Source organism: Stereum hirsutum, assembly GCF_000264905.1.
Source record: "Stereum hirsutum FP-91666 SS1 unplaced genomic scaffold STEHIscaffold_17, whole genome shotgun sequence".
Classification (NCBI taxonomy): domain Eukaryota; kingdom Fungi; phylum Basidiomycota; class Agaricomycetes; order Russulales; family Stereaceae; genus Stereum; species Stereum hirsutum.
The window spans coordinates 582,587-597,097 of NW_006763147.1; the positions used below are offsets into that span (position 1 = coordinate 582,587).

Genomic DNA, 14,511 nt, shown 5'->3' on the forward strand with positions numbered 1-14,511 from the left:
CTGGTCGATCATGAGATGAAAGAGCAGGCTCGCCGATAATTATCACGAAAGCCGGCGAGTTGGCTCAAACTTTAGACTCCGCGAGAACATGGGCTGTGACTAACGCGTGACGGAACGCGTCGGACACCGTCTGACACCGTTTCGTTCTTCAACCATATCCTGCTGTCCGCGTCTTGGTTTTCTACGACACCAATAGGTATTGACGCGTGTTTCTTAGTTCTCGCGTATTACGACTGGCTTTCACGACCATTCAGTCTTCGAATATCCGTCAAATACTGTAAGTCCGTATGATGACTTTCGAGATGCTCTGTCACACTGACGAATTCACGCCTTGTCCGGTTCGTCATCTATTAGAACGCGATGGCACCAGTGGAAGAGAGTCAAATCGACACCTTCTCAGAACGCCCAGAAGTACGAAGCCGAGCGAAAGACTTATACAAACGTACCCGTCTCATTACGGGGCCTGGCACTGGATATGACCTTCGAGAAGGAGCTCCTGGGCTTCCGGCCATTTGTGCGCTGCTTGCTTGCGAAGAGTATGTTATCACAGATATTCCTCGTATCTTTTCATGTTTACAAGGATGTACTGATACTGATGCTGATGCCCCACGCAATAGGCTCAACTATCCGGACGTATCCGAGAAGATCGCACAGAAGTCGTCGTCTCTTGCGGCAAAGGTATTCCAAGCAACATTGCACAAAGTGCGCACCGCTCTGGCAGCGAAGGGCAAAAGTCGAGATTCTGTCGCTGTCGAGGCGTCTAGTCTGCGGCCTCACAAAGTCAAACGCCCAACGCTAACGTACCAGGTCATCATTGCCGACCATAAAATTGGACAGCAAGACATTGTGTCCGAATGGTTCAAGATGGTAGAGAAGGCTCTGCGTGGCCATAAGGACTTTCGCAAGACCTTCTCCTCGAGATCGGTTTCGAATGTATCCGACAGCGAAAGCTCGGAGGTGAAGGCTGCGGTGGCGTATTGGGTCATCAGAGTCCTCAAATATCAAACGGTAAGCGCCGTCTCGCAAATCCAACTGTGCATTTTTTGATGATCATGATCACTGCGTAGAAATTTAACATGCATCGCGCAGACCTTCTAGGCCGATATCACCTCCATGACACTACCTTTTCTCTGCTCGTGAAATTCATGGATACGGCTTGTTCTGAATGTGCCACTCAAATCGCCACGGAACGAGAGGCGTACAATGAAAAGCATAGGGCGAGGAGATCCCTGTCTAGACTGCCATCCGAAGATGCTTCCAACTCGATGGCCGCATCTTCGTCGACTGGTTTTCCTTCTCGTCAGTCGTCCATATCGTTACACCGCCCTCCTTCACCCACTCCTTCACCGGTCAAACGCAGCCGTCTCCAACTCTCTCCATCCAAGTCCTCCCTGAGATCTCTGACCTCGACCCCGGTCGGGAAGCGCAAGCTCGACTTCGTCATCCCTGCGAGCGATGGCCGAGCATCTTCGGCGGCAGAGGAGGACGAGTCTGTAGACGAAATGACACCTTCCAAGCGACAAAAACGTGACTCGTCGGTTTTCGCCTCTACTACCAAACACAAGACACCCGGCATCACTTCCAGATCCTACGACAAGTTCGACGTTCCTATGCCACTACCTCCTACAGCTCTTACTCCTGGGCCGAGGCGTGCTTCTGCAGCCGGGACTTCGACAACGACATCCTTATCGAGGCTCACACTCGAAGGTGCAGAACTATTCATGGACGACGACGACGATGAGGTCGGTCTTTTGTTGAAAGAGACAGAGCAACTCACAGATGACGACGGAGACGTCGAGATGTCAGATAATTTGTTCGCCGAAACGGTCACTCCTGCTCCGTCTGAACATGAATCAGAGGGTGCAGAGCCTGAGCCTTTGACACCTCGTCGGTCAACCCGAGTCCCTACATCGCGTGCCCTTCAGTCGTCCAACGCGGACACGACACCCAGATCCAAACAGTCCCGAAAGAACCCCTCGGGCTCTCGCTCAGCCGTGTCCACTCCTAAAGCCGACAAAAGTCCAACGAAATCTACGAGTAAAGCGAAAGCGTCACAGTCCACACCCAAAGCTGTCCGTACCGGCCACTCATCGGAGGACGTCTTGAATGGTGACGGCGCATCGGACGAAGACGAGGAAGACGATGACATTTTACCGCCTCCGCGGAGATCGCGTCCGGTACTTCTCGGGTACAAACAGTGGGCTAGTAGAGCACCCAGGGTGGAGAGGGAACGGAGAGCCGGTGAGAAGAGAGTCCAGGGTCTCGTGGAGAAGTACGGTGAACATCCTTTCGACTGGGTGAGGAATAGGGGCTCGGACCGCGGAGCGGTGGCTGCATGATGGATCGGGACGACATATGACCGATAGACGCGGTTCTGGGTGTACGCAAGTCTCATCTCTAGCGAAGGTCGAGGTACATCGAATGGTCATTGCTTTGATGTCAATAAACACGAGGGCATTCGCAATCTCACATAATCTTCCCCCGCATGTAGCCTCTCGTCGCCTTGAGCTGCCGCTCCGATCGTTCCTCAACCTCAAAGTTTTCTTCGTTCAATATGGCTATCCTCCTCTCGTCTGAGCCCATCACAATTACACCATCACAATCAGAACTCACAAACTCGCGTCTCACTCCACAACACCTCGAGACTGCTATCCGCGCCTTGCATCAAGACGGTCTCGTCGTTATCGAGAATATCATTCCCCATGATCTCATCGACCACCTTAATCCACGTATGGTACAAGACGCCCTCGTCCTTCAATCGCGCAAGGAGAACAGTCCATACAACTACAATCCGGGCAACATCCAACAAGATCCCCCTCCATCCTCCGAGTTCTTCCACCCCGAGATCTTCCTCAATCCCATCGTCAACCAAATCACCTCCACTCATCTCGGTCCTAACCCAAAGATGACCTTCATGTCTGCAAACACTGCACTTCCCGACCCTACACTATCGTCTCAGCCCGTCCATTCCGACGCCGATTTCGCACACCCCACTCATGCGTTCGCTGTCGTCGTGAATGTCCCACTCACGACGATGACGCCGGCTAACGGATCGACGGAGATCTGGCTGGGAACGCATACATCAGAGTTATCTGGCCCTCATGCTCAGGAAGGAGTACACGGGGAGCGTGCTTCCGGCCGCATCAAGCACGAGTATCTCGATAGTCGAAGGACAGTACGCCCGCCGTCACAGCCAGTCGTGAAGAAGGGCAGCGCAATTATTCGGGATCTGCGACTATGGCACGCTGGGAAACCGAACACGGTGCTGGATGGGAAAGGAAGCCCTCGGGTGATGTTGGCGATGATACACTTTGCGCCTTGGTATCGTAACGGGATGGTTCCGGAGATGGGAGAGGATGCGAGAGAGAAGATAGAGGGCGTAAGGGAAAAGTTGAAGGAGGTCGGAGGCTTAGAGGTGCCGATGGAGTATAAGGCGACTGAGGAAGTCTTGCAGACGTATATGACTAGACCGTTCGGTAATGCGTATGACTTCGGACAGGCAGACTGAGGGAAGTGCTGGAAGCTTATAGAATGAGTGTCATTTGAGGCTTCCGTGAATATGATGTGAATGGGGAAGTATGGCTTGAATCGTACAGGGTAAACGACTCGTACTCCACTATAGTAATACATAGGCGCCAGCTGACGAGATGAGAATCGAGATGACAATAAAAATCATAAAAATGGCCAAATACAGTGTCAAGCGTCTCAGATGATATGCTGAACCATTGGTGCTGACGGTTCGAGCTCTGGAGTCGGGTTATGAGCCGGCTTTCGACCCATCCTCTTGTTATTCCTCCTCCATTTCTCGATACTCTTGTACCATTCGTTATACCTCTCCTCGACATTATCCATCTCCCCGGGATCGTTTTGGATGTTAACCGCGGGCTGCTCTGGGAATCCCTTCCAGTCCTCGCGCTCAAAGCACCCTCGAAACACGTCAACATGGGTTATGGCCAACGTCCGGGAGAATTTCTTCTCAAAAGCGGTAGCGGCCTTCTCAGACGGCTTCAACTTCTTCATAAACTTGCCGAACGCCTTATCCGACTCCTCGAGCTTTAGCGCCTGATGGCCCTTACCCACCAACTCATGCATCCCTTCGTTCTTCAGCATACTCTGTCTCGTCCTTTCCGTCCAGAGCCATGGAGTCTTCTTCCTCAATTCGCGATGGCACAAGAAAGCAGGAGCCCAGGGTTGTTCTGACGCCCAGTCGGGGCCAAACTCCGGCAACGCGTATGGACCGGTGTCAGTGACTAAGGCCATGTTGAATGTGTACATCGCGCAGTCTAGTACGACTTCTTCATCGGCTGCCGTTAAAAAGTAAAGCCAATAATGATCATCGGGATCCTGTCCTGGCGTCATAGTTCGCTCCTTCAGGTTGAAGTAACCGAGCTTGTCTTGGAACGTCACGCGCGATGTACCCGCACATATCCCGAAATCAACGATTGGGGAAGTGCGGTAGCGAAGACGAAGTCGAGTCCCTGCGGGGGAAGTGGTGATTGATGACGTCGTGGTGTACATTTCCGACAATAAAGCAAAGCAGATGGCGGTCAGAATGGGGAGAACGTAACCTTCCCTGCGAATGCGCTCGAAGAATTTGTACCGGATTTCGTCCGACGCAGCAGCAGGCCACCATTCGTGTGGCCCGAGATCTCGAGGAATTCCGTCAAGGAGGACGATGTTGGCTGCCCAACCAGCGGGTGTTTCTGTGGGATGAGCGCCAGGTCCTGGATTGTTGATAATGCAGGAGTCAAAGGCTTGATGACGAGGTTTGAGAGGATGGTTGTGGGACCAGTCTACGAGACACGCGAGAAGCCCGTGGAAGGAGTTCAGTTCAATACGCTCGGTAGATCCTGGGTTGTCTTATAAGCAGTGTGTCATTACTTCAGTCGAACAAAAGCTCTCACCGCAATGTGACTTGTGTGTCTTCCAATCCTTGGTCTGACATGCTTGAGAGCAGTACGCGGCCTATCGATACTACATCTTCAGTATTCAGTGTAATCGTATAGGACAAAAACCTACATACCTCGCCGCACGCAGAGCAATATTTGAATTTGACACTTGCACTTCTCGCGCGCTTACAACTTGGTTCGGAGCAATTGCTCATGATGTCGGGTGGCAGATAGACCTGTCTCGACGCACATATCTGCTGGGGCGAGGGTACTCCTTCAGAATCATTGTCATTTTTTGCCGTGTTCCTTCCTGTGCGAGATTGGCATGATTAATTTGCTTTTCATCGCATACATAACTTCTTGCGGCGACATAGGGCGACATACTGCATGCAGATCTGTGGGACTTCCAGTCACGGTCTCGGCATTCTACGGAGCAATATCTAACCTGAAAGGCAACAACAGTCAGTACGAATAGATTTTACTAGCGTGGTGGATCTAAACGTGCCAAGTGACATCCCGAGCAGAACCTCAGCTTTGTCTCGTCCTGAGTGCCACAGTGGCCGCAGGAAAGACTCGAACTAGTACGATTTTCCTCGTCCGATGCGATATGATGATTCACAGATATGTTTGAAACCTCAGAATAATTCGTAGGATCTAGAAGGTTGCCATGGTTGTTTGACATGATAGGCTGTCCGAGTGAAGGTGGTGAGGGGGAAGAATTAAGTATGGGATTCTTGTGGGCGTCCGAGGAGGCGGGGTGTTTTGGCCCGTTGCGACATTCCGCGGCGGTCCCTTCTGAATTCAACAGAGCCAAACAAACGCCACACCGGCCCCGCCACATTGCTGATGACTATCCTACACGGTTCTGGTAGTGTATTCAAGCTTCTAACTCACTGTACGACCGAACAACGGTTTATTAGATGAGACACACTCATACAAAGTAAATCACCGAGTTCCATAAACCCTACCACTAAAAAGATCTACATTTATCAGAGAGCCCGGAAAGTGCCAAGTAAAGTACATATAACAAAACCCCAAGATAAGTACTGGCAAAGTGATGAAACTAATCACTCATAGACGAAGCATAGCACACCCCCCGTCGTGTTCATCACATCACCAACGGTTAAGCTCGGTATGATCCCGAAATAGTCGAGAGTGGTGTTGAGTGCTTGATGTATCGTCAGTCCATAAAACCAATAAGAAGATATAAGAAAAGACTGACTCGTATTCCTCCATCCTTCAAGTGGCTCGAGCTCTGTGTCCACGAAACCCGCAATATCGTAAACATTGCTTTCGTTAAGACCCTGCCATTGTGCCCATATACGGTCCAGCATTCCGTGATCTGCACGGCGTATATGAGGTGATCAGTCTATGCCTACGGGGATGAGAGAAAAGAGACGACATACGGAGATAGAACAACGGGTCAGATGGACTTGTGAGCAGGTTCAGCATGTCTCCACCTATGCCTTGATGACCACCGCCATGCATCCCACCACCGAGTCTGTCATGAGAGCTAGGGGAGGCACGATCGCACGGCATAAATGCGGCATAAGTCTCTGTTCCTACGCATTGGTCGACGTAACTGTCGACGAAGAATGGAATATCCAGTAAGAAGTGAGCTGCGTGAAAAGTATGAGGGAACAGGGAACAAAGTCTTACGATTGCGCGGTGTATGTTGTATTTGTTTCGTCGATGACCCTTGAAAGATAGTGTGGGGTATTTTCGATCCCAGGACCCAAGTTCAACGTCCAATCTGTGAATAAATACGCAGTCAGGTCATGGCAACAGAACGATGTTGCCTTCGACTCACTTGCAAAAGGTCCATCAACAACAACACCATCCGGATCCGTGCCATTGGAGCCAAAGTGTTCCGCCGACAACATCTCGGAAGTAGCCCAGTGTCCCGCCGCGGACCTTCATGCTCAAGTTTAGTATCGACTGTTGCTGGAACAAAGAGAACACGTACGTCCAATTCCAGTACGGCAGAGGTCCGGTGTAATTACACTCATTGCGCAAGAGAGTCTCCTGAGCGTGAATCAGGCCGCGATGCCATGGCAAGAATTGTCCAACAGGATGAAGTCGGTCTCCGGTCCTACAGCAGTGTGGAGTAAGACGTGAAGCTCATACTAAGAGAAAGCTCTTTATCACTGACCAAGCACCATCGACGAGCGTCCCATTCGTTTGTATTTGATGAGTAGCCACAAGGTCTTCCCATCTAGTGACGGCTCCCGTCGAGGTATTCTTGCTGGGCGCGGTGGCGAGACAGTTCACGGCATCAAAATAAGCTGATTGATCTTCCCTCTCGAGGGTGAACCTGGGGGTCAGACACTCAGCAATGTAGTCGGCGTTTACCAGTGAGAGGGGGGGCAGCGTACCATTCTTTCCTGACCGTCGGATTGGTACACTCCGACGAGCGACTAGACAGCGGTACGGATGCCACGAACGAAGAGAGGAAAAGCAGAGATAGAAGAGACATCCAGCGTTTAGAACGAAGATCCATTTTTGGCCGAAAGGTGGGTTTGAGGAACAGGGCAAAACAAGCTGGCTTTCAGAATTTTGATTGGCCTTATAACGGATAAGGATTGGCTGCGGTAAACGCGAGCGTGAAGCCCACTTCACGACCATGCTGAAGCATGGATCCAATCACAACTGAGGAGGTCAATTATCAGGGTTTAAGGTACAATGCCGTCAGCGACCAGCGCAGCATGAGAAAACAACATACAACGCAAGGAACAAGAAGTAGGAAGGTGCGGAACCGTGGCCACCGTGTTGTCTCTCTTCGCCTTCCTTCCCAACCATAAAGAGGTTGTCAGACAATCGGAGGTAGACGCCGCATCGACCATCTGCGGATAAAAGGAATTTAAGAGCAAGGAGCTACATTGTCCTGAAAGAATGGTGGTCGGAGGAGCATACTATTGAAAGCTTGGCGACTGCTACAGTCGCCAAGGACGATCGATAAGGGGCATGCGCGCGCAAAGCGCTCATCAACCCTCGCAGCACGCTTGAAAAGACATATTTGACGACAAGTCGCGTCCTGTGCACGAGATCTGCCAGGAGGTCCAATGAGAAGTAACATCGCCGTCCCTAACAAGTCCCTAAGATGCGCAGGCATGAGTCATACGGATTTCGCGATTCCGGAGCTCGTATTCAGAGGTCGGTCTTGAGAGGTCCATTCCAATGAATTAGGCACAGCGTATCGCTCGAGACGTGGCAAGTGTTCGCTACCCAAACACCGTCCGAGTCGTCGGGCGTGAGGAGACTTCTTCGATCGTTGAGTGGCAAACCATACAATGTTACGCCAACTGAGAACGTACCCGACAGCAAAGAGGATTACTTAGTGCGCAGATAGAATGAGGCAGGAGCACAAGGAGATTTTTCCAATAACGGGGGATGACTATGCAGGCAAAGACCAAGAAGCGAGCCGCTAGTACGAAAGACAAGGGTTGGATCTCGGAGGCGGCCGGGGCTAACGGCTTCTGAATTCAACAAGGACAAACAACCCAAGTAATTTGCAATTAATGAGCCTTCCGAGACCCCAGGAGATTTTTAGCATGATTTCAGCACTCCCTTCATTTCGCAAAAACACGAACAAGTGTATCATCGGATAGCAAAGGCTAACCGCCGAGCACATGGTTGCTATCTGGTTTGTCAACTTCCTGATGGGGCTGATCTTACGCAACTTGAAGGTTTTTGCTTTTTTCGGACGACTTGATTGGTTTTCTGTTCTCACCGCCTGCACTTCTGTCTCCCACGTGCTGAGTAAACTTTGAGGGCGCTATTACTATTTTTGGCGTGCCCCATTCGTAAAGCAGCGAGCACTGAGGTCGCTGCTACCGTCAGGCTTCTTCTCCTCACTGGCAACCACGAACTTGCTTTCATCCCTAGTAGTCCTCTTGGAGCTCCCGCTCGATGCATTTGACGGATTTCCACTCTCCATTGACATCTGTTGGTCTTCTTACTGTCTTGATCCTACTTTGTGCTTGGGTACGTAGACGTGCTCGGCCTGTCGTACCCTTACCTCCCGGACCGTGGCCGCTACCGATCATAGGCAATGTCAGGGATTTGACGCCGAAACAGCTTTGGCTCAGGGTCACTGAATGGGCAAATATCTATGGTACTTGTCTCTTTCTAGCCTCATGTAGAAAGGCGGCCAACTAACCTTCAACATCGTACTACCCTTCAGGCGACGTCTGTCATGTCCATGCCTTCGGCCAGAGCATGATCTTTTTGAGCAGCCCCAAGGCCATATCGGCTTTATTAGACGCGCGAGGCTCATTGAACTCCGATAGACCGAAGTCTGTCATGGGAGGAGAATTGTAAGAATAGATTATATCCGACGAAACCGTCAGACATACTAAAATGTGCATGGTCGTGATTAGGTGCGGATGCCACCATTTGGTAAGAGTTCGAGACGAACGAATGGAATACCTTGTCTGAAGGAGGTCTCTAAACCCCTTTATTATAAATCACCAGGTATCATTTGCAGACTACAACGATACATTTAAACGTCGCCGGAGGCTCATGCAGCGTGCCCTGGGAGCTCGGATCATACCATCCTATCATTCCTGGATCCAGGCCTCCACCAGTTTATTCATCAAAGACCTTCTCAGATCTCCCGAACAATACATAGCCATCACTCGCAAATACGCCGCCGGATTGACGTCCTCCGTAATTTACGGTTATGAGCTCAAGTCAGCGGACGACAGACTACTCATTCAGTCCGAAGATTGTCTCAATATTCTGTCGAATGAGATCGCCGCTGAGGGAGGCGTTTGGATGGTTGATATGTTTCCGGTTTTGAAGTATCTGCCATCGTGGCTTCCGGGCGCCGGTTTCAAACGACGTGCGGAGGTATTGAAGAAGAGGTTCTTTACGCTTGCTGAGGAACCATTCAAATTCGTGAAGATGAAGCTTCGGCAGGTGAGTGCGCTCGCGTTCTCTGCCCTCGGAAGATTTTTTTTGGACATGAGTCATTTACACCATATTTATATATGCAGCAAGTCAATCAACCTCCGTCATTCTGCTCAGTCCTCTTGAATAATCCAGAGGGAGATCAAACAGCTGAAGAGGATGATGTGAAGTGGACGGCCACTACAGTGTTCCTGTCGAGCTCTGATACTGTATGTGGTCGTATCTCAGTAGATCTGTTCACACAAGCAAACATTCTCTCCGCAGACTGTAGCCACTGTGTCTATGTTCTTGCTCGCTATCTTACTACACCCAGACGTTCTTCGTAAGGCACAACGAGAGATCGACGAAGTCATAGGGAAGAACCAAGTACCAGGCTTCGATGATAGGAGTCGCCTTCCGTACGGTGCGTCAAGTAACAATCTTCGCGCGATATCTGGGAGATCGCTGATGCCAATTGGTCTTCACAGTTGAGGCAGTCATGTCCGAGGCCTTGCGCTGGGGGGCACCCGTTCCGTTGAGTATGTTCGTATCTCGATCGACTGCTTCCTCCGACTCAGGTCTCCGTTGAATTGCCCAGACATACCTCACCGGGCAAGAGAGGAAGATATTTTTCGCGGTATGCGCATTCCGAAGGGATCTTTGGTAAATCCTCTCTCTCCCTCCGTCTTCCGTTCCATATCTCATCGCAAGCTTGATCCAGATTATCGCTAACATCTGGTAAGATGCTGTCCAAAAAATCAGACGATTATCGAGTGATGTGATTTCATGCAACATCGTAGGGCGATCCTGAGAGACGAGAAGCTCTATCCAAACGCGTCTACATTCGACCCGGAGCGATTCATGGCGCCAAATTCCACAGAGAAAGGTAACGAAAAAATCATTGACCCTAGAAACTATGTATTCGGTTTCGGGAGAAGGTATGTCCTACGGCCGACATCGACGACATCGGAGACTGATCCTACTTGGCATTCGAACCATCCTTAGGAGCTGCCCCGGTGCCGATCTCGCTGAAGCCTCCATCTGGCTCTTACTCGTAACCATCATAGCCACCCTCGATATCTCCGCCGCGCTCGATCCTTCCAACGGGCAGCCTATACGTCCTGACGTTGAGTTTAAGAATTCGTTCTTCAGGTGAGTGGATTCCGAGCCGTATTGTACAGTTTGCCACGGTATCGATACTCATCCTTTGCGCCAATTAACCCAGGAATGCAACCGACCTCAAGTTCAATGTTCAGGCCAGGTATCCACAGATTTTGTCGGTTTTGTCCTCATTGTAGTCTTGCATGTACCTGTTTACGATATATAACTTTCGCGGTGTGCGACCTGCGCTCTCCTGACTTTCATGATTCATTTCGGTCTGCTGGAAGACAATAGTCGCGGAATACTTTGCACGCTCCTGATTTGTGGAATCGAGTTCGACGGCACGCGCTTTCAGAGGCGGATGTGGCGGTGGCACCAAACATGTTCCAAGCCTCGATCGAATGCAGGTCAATAACCTTAGGTTATCTACCATGAATGTATCAAGAACGACCCCACACACAAATCACTCATATACAGAACACATCACATCGCCCTTCATATCCATGACATCGCCAATGGTCAGCCTGGGTATGATGCCCTGATAGTCCAGGACGGTGTCGAGAGCTGTGCCCAACGTACAAATCCGAGTCAGCATTTGTCTTCGTAACCCAACGAGGGTTGAGCATAAAAGTCATACTGGTATTTCTCCATCCCGAAAGCGGTTCAGTCGCCGTGTCATAAAACCCGGCGATATCTCCCAAACGGCCCTCGTTCTCGGCTTGCCACCGTGCCCAGACCTGGTCGAGCATTCCGTGATCTACATCCAAAAGCACGTCCACAGGCACACGAATGATCGTATAATAAGTACATTGCGTCACATATGATGGTACAATGGGAAATGGACGTACGAAGCCAGAAAATCGGATCATTAGGCGAAGTGGACACATCCGTCAAATCGCCTCCAACACCGAAATGCACGCCGCCGTGCATACCTCCACCGTGTATGGGCTCCGTTCGAGGATCGGAGTTGGCGCAGCGCATGAAGGCGCCGTAGGAGGTCGCTGACGTGCATTCGTCGACGTACCTTCGAAAGGTAACGGTGTCAGTGGGCTGGGATGGGGTCGTTCAAGATGGAAGTGAAAGGTGAAACTCACTTTTGATGGACGTAGGTTGAGTTGGTTTCGTCGACGATCCTCATGAGCGTGTGTACGGTGTTCACGGTGCCTGGCCCGAGATGAAGGGTCAAGTCTACGAACGCGGAGCATTAAGTCAGGACGAACTACTACTACGACTAAATGGTGAGTATACTCACTGCCGAAGGGTCCATCTACGACAGCATGGTTCGCTCCTATGCCATTCGAACCAAAGTGTTCCGGGGTGAGAATCTTGGCGGTCGAAAAGTGGCCTGCGTCCGACCTGAAAGTCAAAGATTCCTCGCAATGGGCGAAGGTCCACACATGAAAGATGAACATATATGTAACGTACGTCCAGTTCCAATAAGGTATATTTCCAGTATATCCACACTCATTACGTAGAAGTGTCTCGTGAGCCAGCGTGAAACCTCGGTGCCACGGTAGGAACCGGCCAGTCTTATGAAGGAGGTCGCCAGTCCTGCATTGCACGTTCAAAATATCAGTATGAGTGAGCTGCTGAATATTGGAAGAAGTACGGGATTAATGGGACTTACCAAGCACCATCGACGTACCACCCAATTGAGTTGAGCTGGTGTACGATTACAAGGTCTTCGTACCGCGTGGTGGCACCACTTGCAGGATTCTTGCTGGGCGCGTTGATGAGGCATAGCTCAGCATCGAAGTAGGCCAGTTGCTCCGCGCGTGTGAAGGAGAACCTGGGACGACCACCGTCAGCATACATGTCAGCAATGGACCATGACAGTCAGGACAAGGGTCGACTTACCATTCTTTTCTCACTTGTGGGACCGTGCACTTAGGCCGAACCAACACGCCAGTAGATAGAGATGTCTCGGATGATGGCAAGATGATACCCAAAGTCGAGACATAGAACAGTCCCAGAAGAAGAAGAGCACTCGCTCCGAGCCCACAGAAAAGATATCTTCGCCAAGATCGCGACTGTCGATCGCACGAACGTTCGTTCTCCGACGAAATAGATTCGTGGGCCAGTAGTGGCAGTAGCGATCCCGTCTCACCCTTCGCAACAAAAGAGCGGGAGTATTCAGACTTCATGAGTGCGTAAAAGACCGGTGATGACGCGGGTGAACTTGAGCGTGATGGCGACCTTCAAGAGTAGGGGTCGAAGGGGCGGTGAGCGAACCTGTGGCAGCCATGACCAAGTATCCGATCTGGTCCTGGTGGTCTGAAACCTTCCGAGAATCGGCGAAGATTATAGTGAGCGTCATATTGTCTCAGAGTATGACTACATTCGTTCACACACGGTTTCGGATATGGAATCAAGCTAGCCTATTATGACGGCCCGGGATAGCCATACATTGCCCTGCATGGCTCGCATTGATGTCCACTGCGTGACGATCACCCAGGCAGACCAAGTAGAGTGAAACTTGACTGCGAGTTACTTTAGAAGACAAGGTTAAGAGAAGTGGGCATGCATCGGTGCACGCAGATAATCATTCCTCTTCTGTGACTGACAATGCGGCATACAAATCCATAGAATTCAATTGCTAGTCAAGGATACCGTTTCAAGGTCTCAAGAAGCTCAGATGGATGCAGACGGAGAAGGTCTAAACTCTGAGGGGCCCAACAGTTCATGATGGTGTCAGTCACGATCGGGAGCAAAAGTTTGGGCCCAGTCACGACTGACTAGTGACTGGTGCCTTGTTTGGTCTTGTTGAAAACGGATGGCATTGGCTTCCGTCAATTACGTAATCATCAGCGATACCGGTCACGATTGAACAACGATTGAACGGATTACTGTAAACATATGTTCCTTGGTGCGCGATGCATTGATGACTGAAGTCCTGAGTCGTCAATGATACACTCAATGTCCGTACACCCATTGTCGCTCAGCGAGCAAATACAAACGAGGAATTTGGTAACAAATGGTTCATATTTACGAGCGGAACAAAACTGTGCACAACAGCAGGAGTAATTGACCGATAGCTGGATAGACTAGAACGATGATGGTACAGAGGAGATGATGTGTGGTACGACGACGACGACGACGAGACAGATATAGCGAACACGTTGGGAAAAGAGAGTCACTAATTCCTCGACACCTGTCTGGGTTGCGCGATCCGGACAGCTGGGCCAGTATATTCCCTCTTCGGGGTTTGGAACCAAAACTCAAAATTCCTTGGGCCCTCGAGCTTGCAGGTCACGTCTTCGGGTACGCTGAAACGTTCCTCCCCGGGCTTGATTTGATCCTTCGGGATGCCATGAGTCTCTTCCCAGCTCTTCACTTCGCTAGTGAACATGAGCGCCTTACTCCCAGGGTTCAGAGGCGTGATGAAGACTTTCCAACCTGGGGGAGAGTTGACGGAGCGCTTGCGGTCAAAGTCGAAGAAGTCGAAAAGCCACGCACCCGCTTCTCCATGCCAAACGAATGGAGAGCTGGGTGCCGTCAATGTCAACGCGGTGAATGTCCGTCGTCTGATCATGGTGCGGCTTAAGCTGACAAAACCCAGAATAACCACACACGCACGTCAAACAGGAGTGAGAACGAGCACTGTGATGTCCACGCGAGATGTCCACGCGAG

General features: G+C 50.8%; 5 protein-coding genes across 5 annotated transcripts; 2 read left to right on the forward strand and 3 right to left on the reverse strand.

Annotated features, from left to right (window-relative positions):
- Window positions 1-2,554: 2,554 nt before the first annotated feature.
- On the forward strand, window positions 2,555-4,487 carry STEHIDRAFT_103936 (uncharacterized protein; the record flags this gene model as incomplete). The annotated part of the gene is made up of 1 exon (XM_007309264.1): window positions 2,555-4,487. The coding sequence occupies one exon, from the start codon at window positions 2,555-2,557 to the stop codon at window positions 3,506-3,508; it is 954 nt and encodes a 317-aa protein (XP_007309326.1). The 3' UTR covers window positions 3,509-4,487.
- A 1,469-nt stretch (window positions 4,488-5,956) lies between these two features.
- On the reverse strand, window positions 5,957-7,389 carry STEHIDRAFT_134497 (Di-copper centre-containing protein; the record flags this gene model as incomplete). Its single annotated transcript, XM_007309265.1, has 8 exons — window positions 5,957-6,057; window positions 6,112-6,231; window positions 6,296-6,471; window positions 6,549-6,642; window positions 6,700-6,803; window positions 6,856-6,981; window positions 7,042-7,203; window positions 7,265-7,389. The coding sequence occupies 8 exons, from the start codon at window positions 7,387-7,389 to the stop codon at window positions 5,957-5,959; spliced, it is 1,008 nt and encodes a 335-aa protein (XP_007309327.1).
- A 1,323-nt stretch (window positions 7,390-8,712) lies between these two features.
- Window positions 8,713-10,935, forward strand: STEHIDRAFT_149908 (cytochrome P450; the record flags this gene model as incomplete). Its single annotated transcript, XM_007309266.1, has 11 exons — window positions 8,713-9,003; window positions 9,073-9,205; window positions 9,269-9,287; window positions 9,363-9,809; window positions 9,887-10,009; window positions 10,065-10,203; window positions 10,268-10,318; window positions 10,378-10,442; window positions 10,501-10,517; window positions 10,580-10,717; window positions 10,785-10,935. The coding sequence occupies exons 1-11, from the start codon at window positions 8,799-8,801 to the stop codon at window positions 10,933-10,935; spliced, it is 1,488 nt and encodes a 495-aa protein (XP_007309328.1). The 5' UTR covers window positions 8,713-8,798.
- Window positions 10,936-11,338: 403 nt separating this feature from the next.
- On the reverse strand, window positions 11,339-13,080 carry STEHIDRAFT_149909 (Di-copper centre-containing protein). Its single transcript, XM_007309267.1, has 8 exons — window positions 12,738-13,080; window positions 12,508-12,669; window positions 12,306-12,431; window positions 12,133-12,236; window positions 11,975-12,068; window positions 11,729-11,904; window positions 11,518-11,637; window positions 11,339-11,444 (listed from the first exon to the last, which is right to left on the reverse strand). Exons 1-8 carry the CDS (start codon window positions 13,022-13,024, stop codon window positions 11,344-11,346), a joined length of 1,170 nt encoding a protein of 389 aa, XP_007309329.1. The 5' UTR covers window positions 13,025-13,080; the 3' UTR covers window positions 11,339-11,343.
- A 936-nt stretch (window positions 13,081-14,016) lies between these two features.
- STEHIDRAFT_161686 (uncharacterized protein) lies at window positions 14,017-14,412 on the reverse strand (the record flags this gene model as incomplete). The annotated part of the gene is made up of 1 exon (XM_007309268.1): window positions 14,017-14,412. One exon carries the CDS (start codon window positions 14,410-14,412, stop codon window positions 14,017-14,019), a length of 396 nt encoding a protein of 131 aa, XP_007309330.1.
- Between the last annotated feature and the right edge of the window lie 99 nt (window positions 14,413-14,511).